This window comes from Leucoraja erinacea, chromosome 4 (assembly GCF_028641065.1).
Source record: "Leucoraja erinacea ecotype New England chromosome 4, Leri_hhj_1, whole genome shotgun sequence".
Classification (NCBI taxonomy): domain Eukaryota; kingdom Metazoa; phylum Chordata; class Chondrichthyes; order Rajiformes; family Rajidae; genus Leucoraja; species Leucoraja erinaceus.
In genome coordinates, this window is record NC_073380.1 from 2,421,052 (window position 1) to 2,448,322 (window position 27,271).

The 27,271-nt window shown below is 43.1% G+C and overlaps 2 protein-coding genes across 23 annotated transcripts in view; one reads left to right on the plus strand and one right to left on the minus strand.

Moving 5' to 3' along the window:
- Positions 1-16,416, plus strand: part of lrrfip2 (leucine rich repeat (in FLII) interacting protein 2) — an 87,466-nt gene extending 71,050 nt beyond the window's left edge. For 20 of the 22 annotated variants that reach the window (XM_055633524.1, XM_055633531.1, XM_055633535.1 and 17 more), the window contains 6 exons: positions 1,915-2,047; positions 2,431-2,480; positions 8,921-9,041; positions 10,409-10,488; positions 11,918-12,022; positions 15,426-16,416. In XM_055633524.1, coding sequence (XP_055489499.1) covers positions 1,915-2,047; positions 2,431-2,480; positions 8,921-9,041; positions 10,409-10,488; positions 11,918-12,022; positions 15,426-15,536 — 600 coding nt within the window. In that variant the 3' untranslated portion in view covers positions 15,537-16,416. The remainder of the gene's footprint in view (positions 1-1,914; positions 2,048-2,430; positions 2,481-8,920; positions 9,042-10,408; positions 10,489-11,917; positions 12,023-15,425) is intronic. The other 2 variants (XM_055633540.1, XM_055633543.1) reach the window with 1 other exon arrangement.
- Positions 16,417-18,777: 2,361 nt separating this feature from the next.
- mlh1 (mutL homolog 1, colon cancer, nonpolyposis type 2 (E. coli)) overlaps positions 18,778-27,271 on the minus strand; it is a 55,556-nt gene continuing 47,062 nt past the window's right edge. The window contains exons 16-19 of the mRNA XM_055633518.1: positions 27,042-27,206; positions 26,813-26,905; positions 22,657-22,779; positions 18,778-19,004 (exon numbers count right to left, since the gene is read on the minus strand). Of these exons, the coding sequence (XP_055489493.1) occupies positions 18,840-19,004; positions 22,657-22,779; positions 26,813-26,905; positions 27,042-27,206 (546 nt within the window). The 3' untranslated portion in view covers positions 18,778-18,839. The remainder of the gene's footprint in view (positions 19,005-22,656; positions 22,780-26,812; positions 26,906-27,041; positions 27,207-27,271) is intronic.

The window sequence follows — 27,271 nt, forward strand, 5'->3', positions numbered from 1 at the left end:
ATAACAAAACTATTAATGCCCCCTGATTATTATTCTGCACTAAGCCTTGCCCATCTGCCTGTACTTGGCTGACCTGCAAAGACTCTTGATGTTTCTCTCTTATTTATAGATGTTATTTTTGTGTCTCTCTGTCTCCAATCTCATATTGTTCATAATTTCTTTTAGACATTAACATTACAAAAAACAATTGGAAACTTAAAGGAATTACTTTAGTTTCTTTTTATTTTAATAGAAATTGTAAATCAACTCATTTTGATATGCTACCAATTCTCTTCCTTCAATGGTGGCTGTTTCGTCCATTGAGTATGCTGGTTCTCAGCAATCCTATGAATCCCATTTGCCAACTTGATTCCCTGTAACCAATATACCAATTAACATCAATTCTCATTGGTAATTTACGTTAACCTGCCAATTGGCATTCCTTTAGGTTGTGCGTGAAAACAAGCGCTGGAAGGAAATTATTCACAGAGAGAATGTGCAGATTTCTCTCAGAGATCACTGGAAGTCAGGTTGTTGAAGCTATGAGGTATCGCACTATCGAATATGGCTTCCAAAATTACTTTCATGATAGCACGTTTGCCATACCCCCTTGACATCATACAAGCCTGGAAGATGATGCCTCCATGCAGGGCCTCCCCCCTTGAGCTTGGAGACAGTTTTGTGCAATGTTGAGGATATGGGTGAAAACACCAGCTAAGTATAGAGTTTTGATTTAAAAAAATGAACTGCTGGAGGAACTTAATGGCTCAGGCAGCATCGGTGGAGAAAAACAGACAGACGATGTTTCAAGTCAGGACCCCTCTTCAGACTGAAGAAGGCCCCTGACCCAAAATGTCGTGTGCCCAATTTCCTTCACAGATATTGCATGAACTGCTGAGTTCCTCCAGCAGTTTGTTATCTGCAGTATCTTGTGTCTCCGAGTATTGAAGATCAATGAATATCGCGGGTAACATGTCAGCAAGATTTGTCTTCAGAATTTTTTTTTTTAATTGCAAGATTTGCATCATTATGAAGTCAGAACTTAAACTTTCTGTTAAATGCCTATGGAGGTTTCACTGCAAGAGCTATGGGTTGTTATCTCTGTTTAAGATGACAACCGCCTCTGGCAGTCACTTATGCAGTGAAAAATGGATATTTAAATGTTTAAGGTATTGACGACCTGCTCCTCCATTCTTTGAATCTTTTCAGCTGTGTGCAATGCTGAATCATTAGTGAATTTACCAGTATTTAAAGCACTCTGTGCAAAATACTAATGGGCTATAATTATGCTGGAAAATCCCTTGTGCCGCAATACTAATGGTCTAGTTTAAAGTGTCAATGTGATGAAAAATGTTGTTAGCTTGATAATTCTCTTTTTGGTATTTCACGTGTTAATTTTCATTTCAACCAACATTCTATTCCTTGCTTTACTTTATTTAAATTGATTAAAAAATAGCAAAAATCCACGTTTTCTGGTTTGCTGTGTGATTGGGGCTGTTGCGAGAAGGAACTTCTGCTGATGTTACTGTCTTTAAAAAATCAAAAAAAAATCATGTAAGAGCTATTTCATGACAACGACTAGTTGATTTCATCATGGAAAATGTAATATAGTGTATTCTTCCCAGCAGTAATCAGGTAGCTCATCAGCTAAGCCTCCCATCAGCTAGAGTGCTGTCCGGACCATGCGTTTACCTCATTGGAGACCTTGGAACCATCATTAATCAGACTTTATCGGGCATGAATGTGATATATTGCATTAAATGTTATACCCTTTATCCTTTATCTATGCACTATGGACGACTTGATTGTTTTAATGTATAGCCGTTTCTTTAACTGAATAGCATGCAAACAAAAGCTTTTCACTGTACCTCGGCACAGTGACAATAATAAAAAAACTAACTGCTCTTAACAATGCTAAATCATTTTATCTTCCAGAATCATGGTTTAGTGATTATTCCAGAAAGTACACCGAATGGTGATATAAACCATGAGCCTGTTGTCGGTGCGATTACAGTGGTGTCTCAGGAAGCTGCGCATGTGCTTGAAGGTGCAGGTGATGGGCCATTAGGTAATGTTGGATTATTGGAATGACACAATGCCACATTCGCAGACGCAATATGTTTTTTAATTTCCTGGATAGCATTTTATACTGGTAATTTACAGTTTAGATATAACAACACATTTTTGGTACGATTGTAAAATTTACCATTTAGCAGTGGGTGAACAAGCCAGCTTGAATATTTGTGGATTGTGAAAGTGTTGGTATATTTCAGATCAACTGCAGAGTAATTGCACAAAATCAGCTTTTAATCATTATTATTCGTTACTGCCGGAGGGCAGGAAAAGTTGTCAAATTGAATTTGTTCAAGTTCTGAATGAAGTAACAAGTGTTCTGTTGCTTTCAACCTGAAACTTGCAAACAATTTAGCAACATCCATTTCTTCATTTTAGATGTGCGGTTAAAGAAACTGGCGGATGAAAAGGAAGAATTACTTGCACAGGTAATTTTTTAAATGCAACGTGGTGGAAAAATCTTTTTTTTAATTGGAAAAAAATTGTAATATTAGGAGCAGCACGATGGCACAGCAGTAGAGTTGCTGCCTAACAGTGCCAGAAACCCGGGTTCGATCCTGAGTATGGGTGCTGTCTGTACAGTGTTTATACGTTCTCCCCGTGACCGCATGGGTTTTCCCCAGTTGCTCCGGTTTCCTCCCACTCTCCAAAAACGTTTGTAGGTTGTGTAGGAAAGAACTGCAGATGCTGTTTTAAATAGAAGGTAGACACAAAATGCTGGAGTAACTCAGCGGGACAAGCAGCATCTCTGGAGAGAAGGAATGGGTGACATTTCGGGTCACCTATTCCTTCAGGTTTGTAGATAATTGGCTTCAGTAAAAATTGTAAATTGTCCCTAGTGTGTAGGATAGTGTTAGTGTATGAGGATCACTGGCTAGCACGGACTCGGTGGGACGAAGGGCCTGTTTCCGCGCTGTATCTCTACACTAAACTAACAGTAGAAACAGCCCCTAAACAGGTACCAATTGGAGATGTCATTCAAAAGCTGCAGAAAAGGTGAAGAAATGACACACAGAAGTTGTGTTTGTACTTGAGTGTAATAGTTTAACTTTTTGCACAGCTTTGCTCTGTCTGACCTGATATTGTTTCATATTGATTTGCTTATTCGAAATGAGAGTAGTTCTATTTGCAGCTTTAATGCGAAAAATAAATGTTCATTTTGTACAACATCTCATTTCACTGAAACAGCAAAGCATTTTGTAGAAAATCAATTATTCACAAATGACATTTAGGAACCTAGTGAATCAATACCCACTTAAAAAAGGACACTCCCGCTGATGTCAGTGGGGCATTATAAGAAAATGGGTGGCATAATATTCAAGCATTTCAAGGTAAGAATAACAAAATACCAGTTATCTATTTAAAAAGATCTGCACCTGCTGCCTGCCCACTAGATCTTTGTTCCGCCTCCTCACCTGACATCAGTCTGAAGAAGGGTCGCGACCCGAAACGTCACCCATTCCTTCTCTCTAGAGATGCTGCCTGACTCGCTGAGTTACTCCAGCATTTTGTGTCTACTGGATCAGCAATCGATTTATCATCTTATGGAACCCTCCATCTCAAAAATTACTTGATTGTGTTGTGTTGTAACTAGATATAAGAAAGAGAAGCATGAATGGGTCATTTGACCTGCTTATGCTTCATCTGTCTCTACGTGGCCGAACTTTCAGCTTCATGCCACTTTCCTGCCCTGACCTAACATCTTCTGATTCTCTTAAAATCCAAAAATCTATCAATCTCTGCTTTGAACATAATAATCAACTGAGTCTTTGCTATCCTCATCGGGAGTATGGACTCCATCCTCTCTGAGGTCATCTGTTGCCGGCCATGATTTGTTCTGGCCTTTTCTCACCACCACATTTCCCCTCCCCCGCCCACCTTTATCTTTCCTGTCGGAAGAAGGGTTCCAACCCAAAATGTCGCCTATTCCTTTTCTCCAGAGATGCTGCTTGACCCGCTGAGTTACTCCAAAAATTTGTGTCAATCTTCGGTATAAAAAAGTACCGCAGTTCCTTTCTACACATATGAAGATTTAATCTGGGTGAAGAAATGTCATCTGTTCGCCTGTAATGGACAAATTATTTTGAAACTGACTCCTGATTTTTGTCCATGCACCCTGCCAGGCCCCTCTTTCCATCAAGTAAATTCTTGGGTCTGAGGTTTGTTGTTAGGTAGAACATAGTGAGTAGTATCAGTCATTGCTGGGGACTGGCAGCACCAGCTGCATACTCTCATTTGTTCCTGTTAAATGTGAAGGAAGCTGCTTTTTTCATCATTCTTTGTTTGATTATGGTAATTGGTGACAATGACAAGCCTATCAACTGCAAATATTGTGGTTAAATATCCTAACCCCTTTGCAATGAAGTACAATGTATTAATTGTTTGTGGTACCAGTCTGTTTAATTTCTGTATGTAATTAACAAATGTACCAAGATTCTGTGTATGCGTATGTTTACCAATTTTCATTGCTTAAAATATTGTTTTGTGTGCTCTTTCTACCATTTTTACCACACTATTTCCCACAATTTTCTCCATCTGTTACTTTATTGTCTCCTTTATTAACCTATGTTTTTACCCAGACTCTGGCGTGTATATTCAATTGTATAAAACAATTTATTTTAAATGGGATTAGTATAGATTGGCTCTTGATGATCAGCAGGATCAGTCGAAGGTTCCATTTGTATGCTGTACCACATTGAGACTTTTTATTAAGCATTTTTCATTTGCATATCTGTGTTTTCCCATAATGAGTGAGGGTAATTTCCATTGATGATCATTTTGGATCACGCTGAATATTTGACTCTGTACGTTCTGGCATCTACCACCCTTGTGCCATTAATGGGATTCCTGTGTTGGGATCATATGCACAAGAAATAATGTCCTTATTCCATTTTGTTTGTGGAGCATTGTAGCAGAACTCATTGAAGTTGTTGGGTTGGGAGTAATAATTGCTGATCACTCCCAGTAAAATGTGGTCTTTCCAATGCAATGCTGATTTGCAACCAGTAAGGTTAATCCCATGCTAAACAATAATTTTCCTGACCTTTCATTCACCTTGAGAAATGTCTCCTTGGCATCATCTGATACTCTCTGATATTCCCAATTCCAACCTTTCAATTCACTGATTTTTTATTTTCCTTCTGACCATTATGAGAGGACTTGTATCTCCAACCACTTCTCTTCTACCCCTGTGTTACCTGCTCAGTTGTGCCTTGTCACATGACCACAGGCACTGCTCAATTTCCCCCAGCCCCTTAACACAGAACTGGCCTTGATTATCCTCGATTTCAAACTAGTTACTGCTCTCGCCCCAATCACTATAATTGGTTCCAATCTTTCTCTGGCCCTAAATCACACACCACTGTAAAGGTAATTTCTGGCTGATAGAAGCTGATATAAAATTATGAAAGGCACAGATAGATAGGGTAGACAGAACTTTTTTGTTAGATATGGGGTGGCCTTGCATTGAGTTGAGAGAAGCAAAGTTTAAAGTAGATGCGGAGGGAAGGGAATGTTTTTTGCACTGAAACTTTGGTGGTGGTAGTAGATACAATATTGGCGTTTCAGGGACTTTTAGAAAAGCACATGAATATGCAGAGAAAGGAGGAATATGGATTGCTTGCATGCAGATGAGATGAATTGATCTTGGCATGATATTTGGCACAGACGTTGGGGCTGAAGGGCCTGTTTCTGTGGTGTCCTTTACTATATTCTATGTAGGCCTGGATATATATCGTAAAATGTTCCATGTTAGAGCACCATTCAAAGCCGGTGATTTAACTTTTCTTATGAAGCATACAATTGTTGCTCTTTGGTAGCTCATTTAATCTCCATAAAAAATAGCAGAGACTTTGAATGGTTTGAAGGCTACCTCTGTTTTGATAGGCAAGTAGGTAATGGTTCCAATAGTAATGACTTGATCTGGTAGCTTGTTCCATATACACACCATGCATCATGTGAGATTACAATCAGATCAGCTTTCATTTTTATTTAATTGTTGAGTAGGCTCAAGGGACTGAGTGATAGACTTGCTGCTCTGCTTGTGTTTTTTTCATTCAGTATTCTCTGCTATAAACATTTCTCTGATACCTCTCAAGCCCTGGCAGATGATCATAAGTTCACGTTGTTTTTAGTTTTAGATATACCTTGTGGAAACAGGCCCTTCGGCCCACCGAGTCCACGTCAACCAGCGATCCTCGCACATTAACACTATCCTACACACACTAGGGACAATTTACAATTTTACTACACCAATTAACCTATAAATCTGTACGTCTTTGGGGTGTGGAAGGAAACGGGAGCACCCGGGGAAAATCCACGCAGGTCATGAGAGAACGTCCAATCTCCATACAGACAAGCACCCAATGTCAAGATGGAACCCGGGTCTCTGGCGCTGTAAGGCAGCAACTCTAACGCTGCGTCACCGCGCCACGCCTCGGAGCAGAATTAGGCTGTTAGGCCCATCAAATCTACTCCGCCATTCAATCATGGCTGATCTATCTTTTCCCTCTCAACCCCATTCTCCTGTCTTTGCCTCATAACCCCTGACACCCTTACTAATTAAGAATTTGTCAAGATCCAGAGATACTGCCTGTCCTGCTGAGTTACTCCAGCATTTTGTGTCCATCTTAGAATTTGTCAACCTCCGCCTTAAAAATATCCGTTGATTTAGCTTTCACAGTCATCTGTGGTAATGAATTCCACAGATTCACCATCCTCTAACTAAAGGTGCACTCCTTTCTAAAGTTGCATCCTTTTATTCTGAGGCTATGGCCACTGCTTCAAGAATCTCCCACTAGGTGAAACATCCTCTCCACATCCACTCTATCCAGGTCTTTCACTATTCAATAAGCTTAAAAGTCCCCCTCCTCATCTTTCTGAACTCCAGCGAGTACAGACCCAGTGCCATCAAATGCTCATCAAACGTTAAAACAATCATCCATGGGATCATTCTCGTAAACCTCCTCTGGATACTCTCCACTGCCAGCATGTCCTTCCTCAGATATGGGGCCTAAAACTTCTCACAATACTCCAAATGTGGTCTGACCAGTGCCTTTGGTTGTAAGCTCCCCAAGTGGAATATGAGGTGCTGTTATTCCATTTTCCATGTGGTGTTACTCTGGAAATGAATGAGGCCAAGGACGGAAGGATCACTTCGGGAATGGGACATAAAATAGTTAGCAACTGGGAGATCCAGCAGACCTTGGCAGTCCCTACCCAACCCCCTCCCATTTCTCCCACCCTCCAAGTCATCCTGCTCCTTGATATATTCATCTCCCATCCCCAAGACCCCATTTCCTTTGTGCCACCCCCTCTTTTCCCTCACCCATTCCCATCCACCCATATCTGTCCTTCCAGCTTTACATTTCATCCATCCCATCGTCTCCTTAACTGATGCCTCTTTGCTTCCTATTCACCTCTTTTGCCTTTGTCAATTAGTGCCTTTGTCAATTAGGCAGGCAGTGACGAGTGGAGAGCCGCAAGGCTCGGTGTTGGGGCTGCAACTGTTTACCATATATATTAATGATTTGGAAGAGGGAATTAGGAGCAACACTAGCAAGTTATCGGACGACACAAAGCTGGGTGGCAGTGTGAACTGTGAAGAGGATGTTAGGAGGTTGCAGGGTGACCTGGACAGGTTGAGTGAGTGGGCAGATGCGTGGCAGATGCAGTATAATATAGATAAATGTGAGGTTGTCCACTTTGGCAGCAAAAACAAGGGGGCAGATTATTATCTCAATGGGGTTAGGTTAGGTAAGGGGGAGGTACAGCAAGACCTGGGTGTCCTTGTACACCGGTCACTGAAAGTTGGCGTGCAGGTACAGCAGGCAGTGAAGAAAGCTAATGGAATGTTGGCCTTCATAAGAAGAGGATTTCAGTATAGGAGTAAAGAGGTTCTTCTGCAGTTGTATAGGGCTCTGGTGAGACCACATCTGGAGTATTGTGTACAGTTTTGGTCTCCTAATTTGAGGAAGGACATCCTTGTGATTGAGGCAGTGCAGCATAGGTTCACGAGATTGATCCCTGGGATGGCGGGACTGTCATATGAGGAAAGATTGAAAAGACTAGGCTTGTATTCACAGGAGTTTAGATGGATGAGGGGGAATCTTATAGAAACATAAAATTATAAAAGGACTGGACAAGCTAGATGCAGGAAAAATGTTGGGTGAGTCCATTACCAGGGGCCACAGTCTTAGAATAAGGGGGAGGTCATTTAAGACTGAGATGAGAAAAAACTTTTTCACCCAGAGAGTTGTGATTTTATGGAATTCCCTGCCACAGAGGGCAGTGGAGGCCAAATCACTGGATGGATTTAAGAGAGAGTTAGAGAGAGCGCTAGTGGAGTCAAGGGATATGGGGAGAAGGCAGGCACGGGTTATTGATAGGGGACGATCAGCCATGATCACAATGAATGGCGCGGTGCTAGCTCGAAGGGCCGAATCGCCTCTTCCTGCACCTATTTTCTATGTTTCTATTACCCTACCCGTCTGCTAATCAAACACCTTCACATGCTTCCACCAGTCACTTGTCAGGCTTTGTCCCACCCCCAACTCCCTTTACCAGGTTTTTCTTCCTTGCTCCCCTCCTCCCAGTAGCTTGCTTGTCCGCCTTTCTTTCATTACTAAAATAAGTCTGTAAAAGGGTCAAGGGTCCCAACCCGAAACACCGCCTATGCATTTCCTCCCCAAATGCTGCCTGACTTGTTGAGTTCCTCCAGCACCTTTCGTGTTTTGCTGAATCCTCTTTAATCCTTATGTGTTTATGTTATGTGTTTGTGTTGACATTTGTATTTCTTTGTCAGTGATTTACAGTCATCTTTTCCAAATGTATAATGCTGGTATCTCCTTGATCAAATTTGCTTTATTAGATCAGAAAACTGAAATTACAATTGGAAGAGGAACGACAGAAAAGCTCTAAGGTTGAGAATGTGCTCACGGATTCTGATCGATTAGAAAATGGCACAGATTTACAAATCCTTGAAATGCAGAGTAAGTGATGAGTCTACTCTATTTAGTTTTTAAAAATGTAAAGCTAACATGGCTATTGCTCAGTACCAAGACAATTTCATCATTAGGTTTCTCCCATGTTTCTCCTTCTGTCTTCCTGAAAATTGTTGACCTGCACAATTCTCTGGTCAGTAAGCATCACTTAACAAATCTTTGATACGATAAAGCTTTTATTTAACCATTGCTGAATGAAGAATCAGGTTTTGCGCTCCACAACAAAAGCAGTACATCTTGCCGCAGATCATGAGAGGTAGAAATTCAGTTAACTAGAAATTCTAATGATGGGTACCATGCTGTTTTTAATTCCATAGGAAATAATGAATTGTTACCTCCTACTTAATTACTTTTTACATGGCAAAGGGTTCTGGAGGAACATTACTTTGTCAACTGGGAAAGACTTAAGGGCCTGTCTCACCAGCATGCGACTGCATGCGGTTAGCGCGACCTAACGTGGTCGCTTGAGCCGTACGGCTTTGTGGGGCCAGCCCCACTTTGATCGCCGAAGCCGTATGGAGTTGTGCAGGGCAGGTCCCGACATCGCGCGGGGCTCTGAAAAACACACTGTCCAAAAATTCTGCGCGGCAACGGCCTGCCGGCCCGCAGCTGCATTGAGGCCGTACGCAGCGCCTCGATGGGCGTACGCAGCGTCTCAACGCCGTATGCACCGTCTCTACGCCGTATGCAGCGTCTTGACGGCGTACGCCTAGTGCGTGGCGTTGCGCGATGACATCACCGCCCGGCGTGCCGTTGCGCGATGACATAACCGCCCGACGCCGTGCAACGTCCATATTCAGTCGGCCCACCTCCTGCCCAGCTGATTGGTGAGTATGATGTCGGGACCAGCCCCGCACAACTCCTGACGGCTCCACGGTTGGAAGTGGGGCCGGCCCCGCGAGGTCGTATGCCTCAAGCCACCACGTTTGGTCGCGCTAGACGCATGCAATCGCATGCTGGTGGGGCAGGCCGTTTATACCAAGCTGTGCATTCTCTTTTTTGTTTGGAGACCAGCATGGAAACAGGCCCTTCAGCCCACCGAGTTCTTCTCTCCAGCGATGCTGCCTCACCCGCTGAGTTACTCCAGCATTTTGTGTCTGCCTTCCATAATCAAAGGCTTGATGTAATTAAAGGATATATTTCAAATGGCCCAATTTATTTCTTATGTCAGATTCTTTGCATTTCATTTCATAGGTTATTGTTGGAGCTGAGCCATAACATCTAATCACAGTTGCTATTTTGTAATTCTGTTACACCAATTGTCAAGGCTTGAACGTTTTTAATAGTTAAATTATGCTGAATATTGTTTTTGCAATTGTATATTATTTCCTTTCACCCACTCTGTTTACATTTAGGAGATGCCAATCGGCAGTTGAGTGAATACAAATTTAAACTGTCAAAGGCTGAACAGGATTTTGCCACTGTTGAACAAAATGTGAGTACACTTTTTAGGGATTTATCTAAATATTAATCTGCTCATGTTCTGATAATTAAAGGCTGTTCAACTTTTATATAGTCATACAGACGGAAACATGTGCTTTGGCTCAGCTTGCTCATGCCAACCTAGGTGCCCCATTTATACTAGTCCCACCTGCCCGTGTTTGACCTATATCCGTTTAAGCCTTTCCTATCCGTGTATGTCCCAGTGCCTTTTAAATATTACTAGCCCAAGTGGGACCCATTGGGTTCCATCCACCCAACGCGCGGTTGGGTGGGGGGGGGGGGGGGGGGGGGGTGGCAGCCTGCGGCGTCACACACACACACTAACCACCCCACACACACACTAACCACCCCCAACATACACTAACTACCCCCCTTGATATTATATTAATATTATTCATTTGCTCCTTTTACCCCATCCCCCACCCTATCTACTCACACATAACCCCCAACTCGCAGGCACGGATAGAGAGGGACACAGAGAGGGACACGGAGGCACAGAGAGGAGCACAGGGGCACAAAGAGGAGCACAGGGGCACAGAGAGGGACACAGAAAGGGACACAGAGGCACAGAGGGCCGAGCAAGCAAGTGAGCCAAGTCTTTTGAATAACCGGAGGGAGGGAGGGGGGGCGGTGAAGTCACTTGCAACGCGTGGAAGAAGGGAGCAGACCCATTGTGACGTCATCAGCGAAAGGCCGTGTTTTATTAAATTCAAAGATTTTGTCAGGTCTTTGAACATTTTCATTAATAACTCGAGAAATAAAGCCTGAAATTTTCAGATAAGGCGATTTTGGACTCCAGGGGAAAAATCTCTACCGGAAAATGTAAATGTTTTACCGTTACCGCGTCGTTTTTTTGCGAAGATGCGATTACACACAAACACACACACACAAATAATTACACATCCAAGATCAGAGTTTTAGAAGCATAGAGATTATAGTTTCTGCTGCCTCAACTACCTCGTCCAGCTGCTCATTCCATATACTCACCAGCACTTTTTGTGTTTTGCTGAATCCTCTGAACCCTCTCTGTGGAAAAATTTGCCCTTCAGATTCCTATTAAATCTTTCCCTTCTCACCTATAAACCTCGCCATTAGACCTTGTATCCTTGGTGACTTGCCCCAACACCACAATTTTCTGTTCAGTCGGCATTTTGATGTCACTGTGGAGGTATGTTATTAGATGGAGCGTTTTTGTGCATTTTTCAACATGGACAAAAACAAATTATAAATGTCTGTAAAAATGGAACCCGTTCGTCACCTGAAAACGGCTTGTACCATTCTTTTGTGTGTGTCATGAAAGCATCTTGTCCTAAAACTTGTTCATGATATAACTATTACAACTTCATCCAAATTATATTTGAAAATAAGATTTCCCTCTTGCAAACAATGTTGTTACTTATGTTTCTGGTTTACATTTATAGGTTGCCAGACTTGAAGGGCAGTTGCATCGTTATAAATCAGCAACAGAGAACTCAGAAAAAGTAGAGGATGAACTTAAAGCAGAAAAGAGAAGATTGCAGCGAGAGGTTTGTAGACCTGGTTGCTCAGCTCACTTGATGCTGCACTGTTTTCCAGTATTCCAGAAACTAGTAACTTGCAAATAATTATATTGTATTTGGAACTGTAGGTTAATTGGCTTTGATAAAACATGTAAACTGTCCCCAGACAGTGGGATATTACGAGTGTACGGAGTGATCCCTGGATGGCGTGGACTCGGTGGGCCCAAAGGCCTGTTTCCGTGCAATATCTCTAAACAAACATAAAATATTATAGCATAGGGTTAGGCCTTTCTGGCCACGATGGACATGCCAAGTTAAATTAATATCCTCTTACTGCACTTGGTCCATATTCCTTTATCCCTGAATATCTGTATGCCTCTCCAAAAGGCTCTTAAATGTCACTATTGTATCTGTTTCCACCAACACCCCTGAGAACGCATTCCAGGCACCCTCCATTCTCTTTGTAACAAGATTTCCCCACATATCCGTTAAACTTTGTCCCTCTCAGCTTAAAGCAATGCCCTCCAGTGTTTGACATTTCCACCCTGGCCAAAAGGTTGCGATTGTCTACCCTAGTTACACTCTTTACCTTCCATGAATAAGCCAGTTTCCAATTCAAACAACCAAGTCACTGTGGATCTCGTGCATGTTAATCTTCTGGATCAGACAACCATGCGGACTTCATTAAATGCCCTACTAAAGTCCACATAGACAATATCCGCGGATTTGATCACCTTTGTCACCAGTTCAAAAAAACTCAATTAAGTTCATAAGAAATGACCTGCAGACAAAGCCATGCTGACTATCTTTATTTAGCTCTTCCGAAGGAGAGTAAATCATATCCCAAACATGGCCGGCCTTAGGAGGTGCGGGGCCCAATTGGGAACAATTTTGGTGAACCCCAGGTTCCCAGGCAAGGTCTGTCAGCTCTGTTATTTAGTATATATTATGAAATTGTACACTAAGGTACTATTGATTATACACTGTCTTAATCTCTCCTGCTCTCGTCTGACTGCCAGTACCTCCGCTGGCTTCCAACCTTTACCGTAGCTGTTAATTACCATTAAACTGCATTATTCCAAGCGTTATTTAACGAATGGTTACTAAGTATGTGCTCTGCGGTTGCAACCTATGTTTCATTGCAATAAAATGTTTCAATCAGGGAGAATGTCGTCCCTGTACAGCTCCCTCCCGATGGGTGGGAGCTGTACATAAGGTCAAAGGGCGTGACATTCGGAGCAGCTCAATCCATGTGGAGGACATGGCGGCCTCGGTATACACTGTTAATACACAAAACGCGTACTTTTTTACCTGTTAATAACCACCGAAATTGTCATTTTTTGCGCTGTAAATAATTGTGGGTGTTGTCATTGAATGCGGGAGGGTATCAGATAACTGGTGTTATCTCATGGTGCAGCATATTTTACAATCCGCGACTAATAGCCGCATTCATTGTCATGTCCAGACAGCACCATCTAGATAAGCCTTCGTTAAATAAAGCAAACAAAGTCAGAGCAATTTGATTGCAATATTGTGGGGTTATTTTTGGGGGTAACTGAGGGCTCAGAACCAAATGCTCTTGTATATTTGCTCTGAACCCGATCACCAAGGTGTAAGCGACCGGAGGAGCGCATCCCTCGGGACAGCCCCCACTCTCCCCCCCGGGGTCAGCGCTGTCCGGCCAAGGCCGCCCTCCGCCCCCGACTCCTCCTGTGGGCCGCACTGTCAGGGGCTGTGGATCGGTAGCGCCCACACACGGGGCCGGGTGGAGCGGTGCCGGGTGAAGTGGGGCCGCACTCCGGGCAACGTCAGCTGCAGCAGAGTTGGGGACGGTCTGCTCCCTCCGTCCACCCAGAGTCACTGACCGCGCTGCACCGACACCCCGACCTCTTTTCCTCCCCCCGACCACCCCCCCCCCCCCCCCCGACTCCCCTCCCCAAGCTCCTCCTCCCCACCTCCTTGCCTGACCCCCCCCCAACCCCGGCTGCGGGGATAGACGGCCCGGGGTCCACGAGTGTGCAACCAGTCCGGATGCTGGGCCAGAAGAAGGGCCCGCTGTGCTGGCAGCCATAGCAAATGTTTACCTGCAGTTCATTGCGTGTACTCCAGTTTGCGTTGCGTGGCAACAGTACGGGTCACGGGTCGTGACCTCGACTGCGTGCAACCTCCCTATTGAGAGTTAACTGCGGGGCTGTTGTTGTCGGTGAGGAATTTCACCTACTGGGGTCGCTGCTGAGGGGATTGGGTATGTTGCCCACCAGCCTAGCGCGGGGCCCAATTGGGAGCAATTGGTCCAATTGGCTTAAGGCTGGCCCTGATCCCGAAGAATCTTCTCTAATAGCTTCCCAACTACTGATGCGAGACTCGCCAACTGATGATTATCTGGATTATCTCCCTTCAAGAGTCAAGAGTATATTTAATTGTCATTTGGACCCCTGGAGGTCCAAATGAAATGCCGTTTCTGCAGCCATACATTACACACAAATAGACCCCAGACACAACATAATTACATTTTACATAAACATCCATCAAATAGCTGTGATGGAAGGCCAAATAAACTTATCTCTCCACTGCACTCTCTCCCCCCCGATGTCAGAGTCAAAGTCAAAGCCCCCGGCTGGCAATGGCGATTGTCCCGCGGCCATTAAAGCCACGCCGGCCCCGCTCCAGGAGCTCTTCGACCCCGCATCACGGGCGGGAGAAGTCGCCGTAGCAGGAGCCCCGAAAAGCGGTCTCCCCCCCAGGGAGCCGCGGCTCCCGGTGCCGCCATCCGCAGACCCGCAGCAGCAGCAGCGGCGGCAGCGGCAGCGCTCCTCCACCGCTCCACCCGCTCCGGTCTCGGCCAGCTCCGCGACGGTGAGGTGAGTCGGCACCTGAGTCCCTGGCTTCTTCCTGTTGGAGGCCGCTCCTCGTTGCGGCCCCAACGACAGCTGAGACCCGACGAGAAAAGGTCGGGTCTCCAGTGCAGGGAGAGATTCAAAAGTTTCCCCCCCCCCTCCCACCCCCACCCCCCCCACACACACACCCCAACATAATAACAAAAACTACATAAAAACCCTGACAAAAAATAATAAAACGCGGACAGGCTGCAGAGGCCGCTGCTGACCAGAGTCGCGCCGCCTACCGGATTAAAGAGAGGAAAAACATTGGCTACTTTCCAGGCTCTGGGACCTATCCTGTGGCTATTGCAGATCCAAAATCTTTGTCTCTGGTGCTTTAAGGCAGCAACTCTACTGCTGCATCATTGTGCTGCCCTGAAGAACATGGATAAGTGATGTTTCGGGTCTGGTCTAAAGAAGGGTCCTTATGTGAAACATCACCAATCCATATTCTCCAGATATGCTGACTTTGTGCTTTTTAACGGAGTTCCTACTTGTTCTATGTAAGTTTAGGTTGACATTGACCAAATGTTTTCTTTCCTTCCTCACAGTTGCGATTAGCATTGGATAAAAATGAAGAGATGGAAATGACCAATAGCCACTTGGTGAAGCGGTTAGAGAAGATGAAAGCCAATCGAAATGCACTCCTCTCTCAGCAATAGAGATCGAAGAGCTAATGCACTGCATCTTAAACTAATCCAACCTCCACGGGTTGCTCGTTGGCCCAACCACTACCAAATCCTGAAAGATATTACCTTTATGACCCTGGATTTATAAATGTTGACAGAAAGATTTTGTAATTTATGAAAGAACAAAGGTATTATCTAATGCCGATATGTTTGATAATTGTTAATTATATTACCTCTTTAGCTCACTGGGTTAATTATATTCCTTGGTGGGTTGTGTTCTTGGTATGAGTGATTAACAGATAAATATGAATTGTTCATAGCTTTTTAGTACATCAGATTAATTTCCATAAACCTTTCTGCTGAGAATTGCTTAAAGACCTTGAAGTACTGCATGATCTGAAATGATACGAAGATAATCTTGCAACTTCCGTTTGAAAATTTGACTGCTGTTTATTAGCCAAACGGGAAATCCCACTACACATTTAAAGTGCCTTTTTCACAGTGCAATGGAGATTATTTTGCCTAATCAACGGAATTGATGGGCCATTCATTTTTTAAGAAAAAACTAAATACGTAAGTTTCTGAAACAGGTATTTGCCAAAAATGATACTTAATTTTCCAAAAATAGCATTTTTGTATTATATACAATTTACGCAAGTAAATAAACGGACCGTAGGTAAGTTTTGAATCTGTTTGAATGACCACTTGTAGTTTTAAAACACGGGAAAAGAAAACGCTGCTCCTCACTGCATTCATTCAAGAAAAACAAATGGGAAAAGTATTGGACTGCCTCTGCACAACATTGCATATGTAGCTTGTTTGTAAATGTTTGGTCTTTTTGAAGACAGGCTTGTGAATGAGGGGTTTGACATTAAATGTAATTGTGGACACTTTATATGCCACAACCAAAGAATTGTTCTTGTCATTGCTGTATGTGGCTTCACGTAACGGGAGCACACTGCTGGATATTAGTTGGTTCGAAGTACTTTAACATGTTGACTTAAATGATATAAAATGCTCTGGAGAAATGTGTATGTGTAGGCAAAAGCGAATTTGAAAATGTGTTGATTGGAGTAGGTTATTTGAAGGAAAAGTAAGGTCAGGAAAGTGGGATGTTTTTAGAAGTGTGCTGACAAGAGTTTGGGACATTCACATCTCTGTTAGAGTGAAGGAGAAGGCAGGCTAATGGAAGGAAATGTGGATGAGGAGGAAAATTGAGGTTTTGGCCAAGAGTAAGAAGGGCGCATGGGACAAGTATAGGCAGCTGGGATCAAGTGTACCCCTGAAGGAGTTTTGGGAACTAAGGAGTAAGCAAAAAAGAAAATCAGAAGGGCAAAAAGGGGTCAGGAGATAGCTCTGGCAGATAGCATTAAGGATAATCCCAAGAGATTTTATAAGTACATAAAGGGGAAAAAGTGTAACCAGAGAGAGAGAGAGAGAGACCTCTCAGGAATCAAAGTGGTCAACTCTGTGTGGTGCCACAGGAGATGGGCACAGTCCTCAAGGAATATTTCTCCTGTTTTTACCGTCGAGAAAGACAGGAGTATGGAGGAACTTGGGGGAGTTAATGGAAGTATCTTGAGGGCACCCACTATTGCAGTCGCAGAGGTGCCAAAGATCCTGACGCGTATGAAGATGGACAAATCTCCCAGGCTGGATTAGATATATCTGAGGATACTGTGGGAAACCAGAGAGGAAATTGCAGGAGCCCTCGCAGAGAATTACCAGTTGTCATTAAATACAGGCGACATGCTGGAAGACTGGAGAGAGGCAAATGTGCTGCTATTCAAGAAGGGCTGCAGGGAAAAGGCTAGGAGCCACAGCCCAGTGAGCTTAACATCTGTGGTCGGAACATTACTAGGGAGCATTTTAAGGGATAGGATATATATGCATTAAGATGGACAAGGGCTGATTAGGAATAGTCATTTTGATTTTGTATATGGGAGGTCATGTCTCACAAATCTGAGTTTTTTGTGGATGTGATCAAAGGCAGAGGTGTAGATGTTGTACACACGGATCTCAATAAGGCATTTGACGGTTCCGCGTAGGAGGCTGCTCTAGAAGGTTAAATCCCATGGATTCAAGGAAATATAGCTGAATAGATAGAAAATAGGCTTCCTGGAAGAAAGCAGAGGGTGATGGTGGAAGATTTTTTTTTGGACTGGGCGCCTGTGACGAGTGGTGTCTCAGGATTCGGAGCTGGACCCATTGGTGTTGTCATTTATATCAATGATTTGGATGGGAATGTACATGGCATGGTGAGCAAGTTTGCACATGTGTGTGTGGTATTGTAAATAGTGGAGATAGTTGTCAAAAATTGCAGCAGAATCTTGATGGTTGGGCTGGGGAATGGTTTATGGAATTTACTACAGAGAAATGTGTGGTGTTGCATTTTGGGAGCACTAACATGGGCAAAACCTTCAGAGTGAACAGTAGGGCTCTGGGGAGTGTTGTGGAGCAGAGGGATCTAGGAGTACAGGTGCACTGTTTGTTGAAAGTGACACCACAGATAGATAGGGTGGTCATCACTCAGAGCATTGTGTAATGAAGTTGGGAGGTCATGTTGCAGTTGTATAAGATGTTGGTGAGACCGCATTAAAGGTGTATCGTGTTCAGTTTTGGGCACCATCTCATAGGAAAGATGTTGTCAAGCTGGAAAGAGTGCAGAGAAGCTTTATGAAGATGTTGACATGACTCGAGGGCCTGAGCTATCACGAGAGGTTTAGCAGGCTAGGGCTCAATTCCCTGGAGTGCAGGAACATGAAGGGTGATCTTAAAGAGGTGTATAAAATCATGAGAGGAATAGATTAGGTAGATGCACAGAGTATCTTGTCCAGAACAGGGGAATCGAGAACAAGAGGACATAGCTTTACGGTTGGAGGGGGGGGAAGAAGATTTACACAAAGGGTGGAGGCTTGACGAGATAGTGTGAGGTATAAATGGAGTCAATGGAAGGGTGGTTGGTTTGTGTGATGGTCTGGGCTGCATCCATAATTCTCTGTAATTTTTTGTGGTCTTGGAGATCTGAGAGATAGGTTTTTCCACAGGTGCCGGTGGTGATGTAGAATGAGCTGCCAGAGAAGAAGGTAGAGGCACTTACAAAAGCAACATTTAAAAGGCATTTGGATAGGTACATAGATAGGAAAGGCATGGACATATAATGCAGGCAAATGGAATTAGTATAGATTGGCGTTATAGTTAGTATGAACAATGTGGGCCAAGAGAGCTTGTTTTGACTCTTCGTACCTTAGAATAATACGTATAATGATCACTATTTGCAGCCGTGAAATCTGTTTATTTATATGGACATTTAATTTCCCTCATTGTTACAACTGATTAACATCTCTCAAAAACTTTGTACAGATCTGGCAGATTGGCAAGTTGCAGAATCGTTCCATTTTCTGCAAAGTCTTTTGGTGGAAGGAGCAGAGTTCTGAACGCCTTGGATATAACATGTTCTGCGGTCCACTTCCATGACTTGTCACTTCCGAGCTTTTCATGCTGGAGGGAATAAAAAAAAGATCAAGTAATTGTTATGAATCAAGGCCGCTGGATTGGTTGTTTCAGTGTCAGAGCCACAGCGGGAGATTTAACGCTGCAGATGGATTGGTTGAGCGATCAAAAGTGGCTGAGCAGCCAATAAGCAGGAAAAGTGCAGTGGAGCAGCCGTGTTGGGATAATGCCTGGAGGGTACACGCCACATGGAGGGAAAGTATGAAGCTTTAGCTCAAGAGGTTAGGGCAAGGCGGCTGAGCAGAGGTGGGCAGGAGGTAAAGGTGGTCTGTTTGTGTGATTTGTGCCCCCCCCCCCCCCCCCTCTTGATTGTAGTGCAGTTGTGATGGCAGTGGAATGGTGTAATTTTCATCCTGCAGGATGTGGAAAGTCATGGTACCTGCTGGTATTCCTGATGATTGCACCTGTGGGAATTGTGTCCTGGTGCAGCTCGTTGCAGACCACATTAGGGAACTGGAGCTGCAGCTGGATGACGTTAGAATCATCTGGGAGAATGAGAGCTTCAAAGTTGGGAAGTTATAGCGAGGTGGTCTCGCGTAAGGTACAGAAAGAGAGTAAGCGGGAGTAGGTCTGTGGCACTGAGACGAAGGCAGGCCCATTGTGCGGTTCCCGGAGGTTGCATGCACATTAGTTAGGGGGCAGATGGAAGATTCTGTGACTGCAATCGAGACTTCAGGATGGTGTTTAAGACAGAACTGCAGATGCTGAAAAAAAATCAAAGGTAGACAAAAATGCTGGAGAAACTCAGCGGATGAGGCAGCATCTATGGAGCGATGGAAATAGGTGAAATTTTGGGTCGAGACCCTTCTTCAGACTGATGAAGGTGGTGTGTTGCCTCCCTAGTGCCAGGGTCCAGGGTGTCTCGAGTGGCTGGCTGACCTCAAGGAAGGTGAACAGTCAGAAGTGTTTGTGCATGTTGGCACAAAGGACATAGGTATGAAAAGGAAGATGTCCTGCAAAATGAATGTAGAGAGTTAGGCAAAAGGTTAAAAGCAGGGCCTTTTAGGGTAGTGATCTCTAAATTACTGCTAAATTACTAAATTACTAGGAAGAGGAAGATAGAACAGATATGAGAGCATGATTGAGGTGTTGGTGCACGGGGCAGAGATTCACTTACCCAATATAGACTGGCACTTTCATAGTGCCAAGAGCTTAGATGGGGTAAAATTTGCCAAATCAGGCAATAAGTAGAGGGTCCTACAAAGTGTGGGGGGAGGGGGGGATATAGGTTGATCTACTAGTGCAAGGTCAACTTGCTGTACAAGGTATTAGACAGGAGCTTGCTAAAGTTAATTGGAGTAGATTGTTTGCAGACAAAGGAATGTTCGGAAAGTGTGATGACAAGAGACCAGCATGCCTGTTGGAGTGCACAGCAAGGCAGTTGGTAGTAAGGAAGCTTGGATGACAAAAAAATTGTGGTCAGAAGAAAGCAGGTTTAGTATAGGTGGGTGGGATCAAGCGTATCCCTGAACGAGATAACTGGAGGGTGGCTAATGTTATTCCTGTATTTAAGAAAGCCTTACATCTGTGGTAGGCAAATTACTGGAGAGGATTCTGAGGGATAAGATGTATACACTTTTGGATAGACAGGCTGAACAGGGACAGTCTGCATGGTTTTGTACATGGGAGATACTGTCTTCCAAATCAAATAACCAAAATGTTTATGAAGGCAAAGCTATGAGCATTGTCTATATGGACTTCAGCAAGGCATTTGATAACGTTCTGCATTGTAGAAATTCTGGATCGCATAGGATCCAGGGAGAGCTAGCCAATTGGATAAAGAATTGGTTCCATGGAAGGGAGTGGTAGAATCGGGCTGAAGGCCTGTGACTGTTGGTGTGCCTCATTGCTGTTTGTGATTTATGTAAATGATGTGGATGAGAATATAGAAGGCATGATTAGTAAATTTGCAGATGACACTAAAGTGGGTGGTATCAGAGATAGTAAAGATGGTTATCAAAAATTACAGCAGGATTTGATTAGTTGGGCAAGTGAGCTGCAGAATGGTTCATGGACTTGAATGCAGATAAGTGCGAGGTGTTGCATTTTGGTAAGGCAAACTAGAGCAGGATCTTCACAGTGAATGGCAGGGTCCTGGGGAGTGTCGTAGAGCAGGGGGATCTGGGAGTGTCAGTACATAGTTCCTTGAAAGTGGTGTCACAGGTACATAGAGTGGTCAATATGGGTTTTTGTGCATTGGCTTTCATCAGTCAGGGCATGGAAGAAGATATGTTACATAAGGCCGTATTTGGTGTGTTGTGTTTCAGTTTTAGTCGCTCTGCTATAGAAAGGTTGTTAAGTTGGAAAGAGTGTAGAGAAGATTTATGAGGATGTTGAACTATTGGAAGAGGTTGGGAAGTCTAGGAATTTATTTCTTGGAACACATGAGACTGTGGGGGGGAGGTGATGTTAGAGGTGTATAAGATCATGACGGGAAATAATAAGCTTGAATGCAGAGTATTTTACCCGGGGAAATCAAGAAACTGACGACATAGGTTTAAGGTGAGGTGGAAAAGATTTAATTATGAAACTGAGCGGCATCTTGTTCACAGAGGGTGGTGGGTATATGGAACAAGCTGCCAGAGGAGGTAGTTGAGGCAGGTACAACAAACAATATTTAAAGAACATTTGGATAGGTACTTGGACAGGAGAGGGTAGAGGTACATGGAGTAAAAGCAGGCAGGTTGGGACTAGAATAGATGAGCCACCTTGGTCAACACTGGCAAGTTGGGCCGAAGAGCCTGTTTCCATGCTGCATGATTCTAATTACGAATCTAATAGTTTGTAAAAGATTAACATTGACGCTTATTGCAATCCTCAAATGATTCTAATTTATGTCTTTTCCACTGACTTTTTGCCTTCCATCAACACCTGCAGAGCTCATTCTTGAACACATTTTCACCAAATTCAATCACATTTAGTTAATAAAGTCTAATTGTATTTTTCTCTGACTGGCTTGTATTCAACAAATAATAGGTAATTGATAGGTTTTATAGCTACACTTTCACCATGGTAGGGGAGTCTAAAAATAGAATGCATATATTAAAGGTGAAAGGGAACAGCTTGGTTGGGCAACTTGGTCAGTATTGATGAGTTGGGCTGAAGGGCTATGTTTCTGTGCTGCATCACACAGACTCCCTTCCTGCAGCATTATTTGGATTACAAATAAATCTTAAACCACAAGTAAATAATTTGGAATCCTGAAATACTTATACTCTCACCAACTTACTCTGGGGGTTTGGGAGAAATTTTAACCTCTGTCTCTACACCACTGCTGGTTCCCACCCAACCCTCCAGTCTCTACTTTCATGATATGTTGGGTTACATGTACAGGTTGTGGTGTATTATGCTCCCAGTTTCTACCACTAGGTGTTATGAACCTACTGTCGTTGCCAAAGAAGCAAGTCTGTTGGTATGAGACACTGATCCCACTAGGTGATTTCAGAGGGGGGGGTCCATGGTTGCTCTATGCCCAACTTAACATTTGCTCTGTTCAGAATAATTAGTTACTTATCCATCAAGTATTAACAATACATTAAGACAATGGACACAATCCTGAGAATGAATGAATGAATAAGTTTATGAATGAATGAGAGTAGTTGAGGCTATTTTACAATAAAATCAATTAATTGCATTTTACCTGCTGACCCATTTGCAACAAGATTGGCGAATCGTACAATGTGTATTCTTTTCGAATGGAGTAAAACATGCTACATTCCTTGCTCAATGAATCAAAACATTCCTTTTCTTCATCCCAGTTCACCTGTATAATAACATAGCTTAGGTAGTCAAAAAGGTCCCACTACATAAATGTGCAGAATGCATTAGTATACAACAATATAACTATTCAATCAAATAGTTATCGTTTAATACTTAAGTAAAGTCTGTAACTTCAAAGTGCCCAAAGGGAGCTAGGTACCGAGGTACAGTGAAACGCAATTGTTTCATTTTACATATTTTGAAGGAAGGAGAAATGGTTCCAAGAACATCAATTATTTTTTGGTCAAGAGATCAGACAATTGAGATTCAAAGGCAAACTTGATCATTTTAGATCATGATCTTCAGAATACAATGAAACTGTATCCAGTATGGTAAAGACTTTGGGGTAATCCTGATAATCGGCTAATCTTGCAGATTTATAGGACCGCTGGCCGTTATTCATACCGAAATTCATTTTTATCCTCAAATATTGTAGTCTAATAATATGTTTTCAATGAAGCTGGAAGAGTTGAAGAGAGCACTGGAATTGGAGTGTGGCAAACATCATGTGGAGTGCCAGAAGCCAAACCATTGGTATTTCCAAATAGTCCTATGGTGGAGTATTAGAAACATATACAATTCTTAAAGGATTGGACAGGCTAGATGCAGGAAAATGACCCCATGTTGGGGGAGTTTAGAACCAGGGGTCACAGCTTAAGAATAAGGGGTAGGCCATTTAGGACTGAGATGAGGAAAAACATTTTCATCCAGAGGGTTGTGAATCTGTGGAATTCTCTGCCACAGAGGGCAGTGGAGGCCAATTCACTGGATGTATTCAAGAGAGTTAGATGGAGCTCTTAGGGCTAACAAAGCTAAGGGATATGGGGAGAAAGCAGAAATGGGGTGCTGATTTTGGGATGATTAGCCATGATCATATTGAATGGCGGTGCTGGCTCCAAGGGCTGAATTGGCTACTCCTGCACCTATTTTCTATGGAGTTGAACTATAAGAAAAATGTCATGGGTTGAGCAAAAGAAATTAAAGACAAAACTTAAAAGCCTTTAATTGTCCAGATAGGTGGTAGGTCTGAAAGTTGGACTGAATATCAGTTAAACGTTTACAAATTTAAAGCATTAGATCCAAAAGAAAGTGAGTCTGACATAATGAGATGGGAGATGAGCAAAATATATTTCTCAAGTAATATTTCAGAATTAGCTATAAATTAAACTAGAGAGAACATTGGAAAATTACACAATCAATAGGGCACCTCCTGCAGCAGTTCATTCCATATACCTGCCACCCTTTATGTAAAGAAAGATGCTTCCCGGGTTCCTATTAAATCTTTCTACCCTGAATTTAAACTTATGTCCTCTGGGTATTGATTCCAATCTCTGAGTAGAAGACTGTGCATTTACCCTATACAGTGCATTCAGAAAGTATTCAGACACCTTCACCTTTTCCACATTACTTGTTACAGCCTTATTTTAAAATTGATTAAATTCAATTTTTTGTATCATCAATCTACACACAATACCCCAGAATGAAGAAGCGGGACAGGTGTAGAATTTTTTGCAAAGTAATTACAAATAAATAACTGAAATATCACATTTACATAAGTATTCAGACCCTTTGCTACAATACTGAAAATTGAGCTTAGGTTCATCCTGTTTCCATTGATTATCCTTGAAATGTTTCTACAACTTGATTGGAGTCCACCAGTGGTAAATTAAATTGATTGGACATGATTTGGAAAGGCACACACCTGTCTATATAAGGTCCCACAGATGACAGTGCATGTCAGAGCAAAAACCAAGCCATGAAGACAAAGGAATTGTCCGTAGACCTCCGAGACATAGATCTAGGGAAGGGTATAAAACAATTTCTGCAGCATTGCAGGTCCCATAGACCACAGTGGCCTCGTCATTCTTAAATGGAAGAACTTTGGAACCACCAGGACTCTTCATAGAGCTGGCTGCCCGGCCAAACTGAGCAATCAGGGGAGAAGGGCCTTGGTCAGTAAGGTGACCAAGAACCCGATAGTTACTCTGACAGAGTTCCAGAGTTCCTCTGTGGAGATGGGAGAACCTTCCAGAAGGACAACTATATCTCCAGCACTTCACCATTCATGCTTTTAAGGTAGAGTGGCCAGATGGAAGCCTCTCCTCAGTACAATGCACATGACAGCCCGTTTGGAGTTTGCCAAAAGGCATGAGAAACAAGATTCTCTGGTCTGATGAAACCAAGATTGAACTCTGACCTGAATGCCAAGCATCACGTCTGGAGGAAACCAGGCACCGCTCATCACCTGGCCAATACCATACCTACGGTGAAGCATGATGGTGGCACCATCATGCCGTGGGGATGTTTTTCAGCAGCAGGAACTAGGAGACTATTCAGGATCGAGGGAAAGATGAACAGAGCAAAGTACAGAGATCCTTGATGAAAACCTGCTCCAGAGCATTCTGAACCTCAGATGGGGGCGGAGGTTCACCTTCCACAAGACAACAACCTTAAGCACACAGCCAAGACAATGCAGGAGTGGCTTTGTGACAAGTCTGTGAATGTCCTTGAGTGGCCCTGCCAGATGCCGGACTTGAACCCGATCGAACATCTCTGGAGGGGCCTGAAAATAGCTGTGTTTGACGCTCCCCATCCTACCTGACCGAGCTTGAGAGGATCTGCAGAGAAGACTGGGAGAAATTACTCAAATACAGGTGTGCCAAGCTTGTAGCGGCATACCCAAGAAGACTTGAGGCTGTAATCGCTGCCAAATGTGCCTCAACAAAGTACTGAGTAACGGGTCTGAATATTTATGTAAATGTGATATTTCAGTTATTTATTTTTAATTATTTTGCAAAATATTTTAAACACCTGTTTTTGCTTTTTTATTATGGGGTCTTGTGTGTAGATTGATGATAAAATTAATTTAATCAATTTTAGAATAAGGCTGTAATGTAACAAAATGTGGAAAAAGTGGTCTGAATACTTTCTGAATGCTCTCTATATTCCACTCATGATCTTATATACCTCTCTATAAGATCACCCCTCATTCTCCTGCGCTCCAAGGAATAAAGTCCCTGCTCAACTTCTCCCTATAACTTGGGCCCTCGAATCCTGGCAACATCCTCATAAATCATCACTGCACCCCTTCCAGCCTAACATCTTTCATATAAAAAAAATCAAAAACAACACAATATTCTAAATGTGCCTCACCAATGTCTTGTACAACTGTAACATGACCTCCCAACCTCTATATTCAATACTGTGACTGGTGGCCAATGTGCCAAAAGCTTTCTTGCTAACCCTATCTACCTGTGACTCCACTTTAAAGGAACTATGTACCTGCACTCCCAGATCCCTCTGCTATTCAACATTTCACAGAGCACTGCTATTCACTGTGTAGGTCCTGCTCTGGTTAGACACCCCGAAATGCAACACCATGCACTTCTCTGTGTGGTTCTCCATTAACCATTCCTCAGCCCGCCTGCCCAACAGATCAGGATCCTGCTGCAATTTTTGACAACCATCTTTGCAATCAACATCTTTCCAACCACCCACTTTAGTGTCATCTGCAAACTTACTAATCGTGCCTTTTAATTCATTTGTTTAATTGATACAGATGACAAAGAGCAGTGGGCCAAGTGCTAAACCCTCAGGCACACCACTGGTCCAAGGTTTCCAGTTCGAAAAATAACCTTCCGATCACCACCCTGTTTCGTTCAATGAAGTGAATTTTTTTTAATCCAGTCCTCGGATCCTTCCAGAGCTTACCATGCACAACCTTGTCAAATGCCTTGCTGAAATCCATGGACACAGCATCTACACCTCTACTCACATCAAAGTTTTTGGTCACATCTTCAAGAAATGCAATTAGATTCCTGAGACACTATCTCACTCATACATAATCATGTTGCCTCTCCTTATTCCTCAGAATACTCTCCAGTACCTTTCTGACCACAGACGTTAGACTCAATGGCCTGTTATTCCCAGGATGAGCAATTAAGTGCTGGTTTAACCTGCAATGCCCACATCCTTTGAGTGAGTAATAAAATAATATTGTAAAATAAAAATGGTTATATGGTAATAATGGCACCTACCTCTGTAGCTAGTCGCAGAATAAACATTGGCAATCCCTCAAGGGCTGGGATATAATTTTCTAGGAGCAGAGGCAATCCAGTTAGATTTCTGTTCTATGAAAGACCAGAGTTTGGGAATGAGAAAAATTAGTTAACATGTCGTTTTCTCTTTATCCACGTTCAGCTAGGTACGGACAAACTGAGCTACACAATCAAGTCTGACACTTTTATTTATCTTAAGTGTACTAACCTCATCAATTCCAATGGAAAAATAATCTTGCAGCATTTCAGATTTTGTCCTCAGAAAGTCAACAATGTACTCTGCTAATCCCTCTTTGGGACCATCGTCCTCTGTCCAGCCACTTTCTGGACTGTCCAGTGCCATCATGGCCAGTTCATACAGTGGGGCTGGGTTCTGAACACAAAGACAAAGAACAACTTCAGTGTCATGTGCTGATGACTAAACTCACAAAAGTAAAA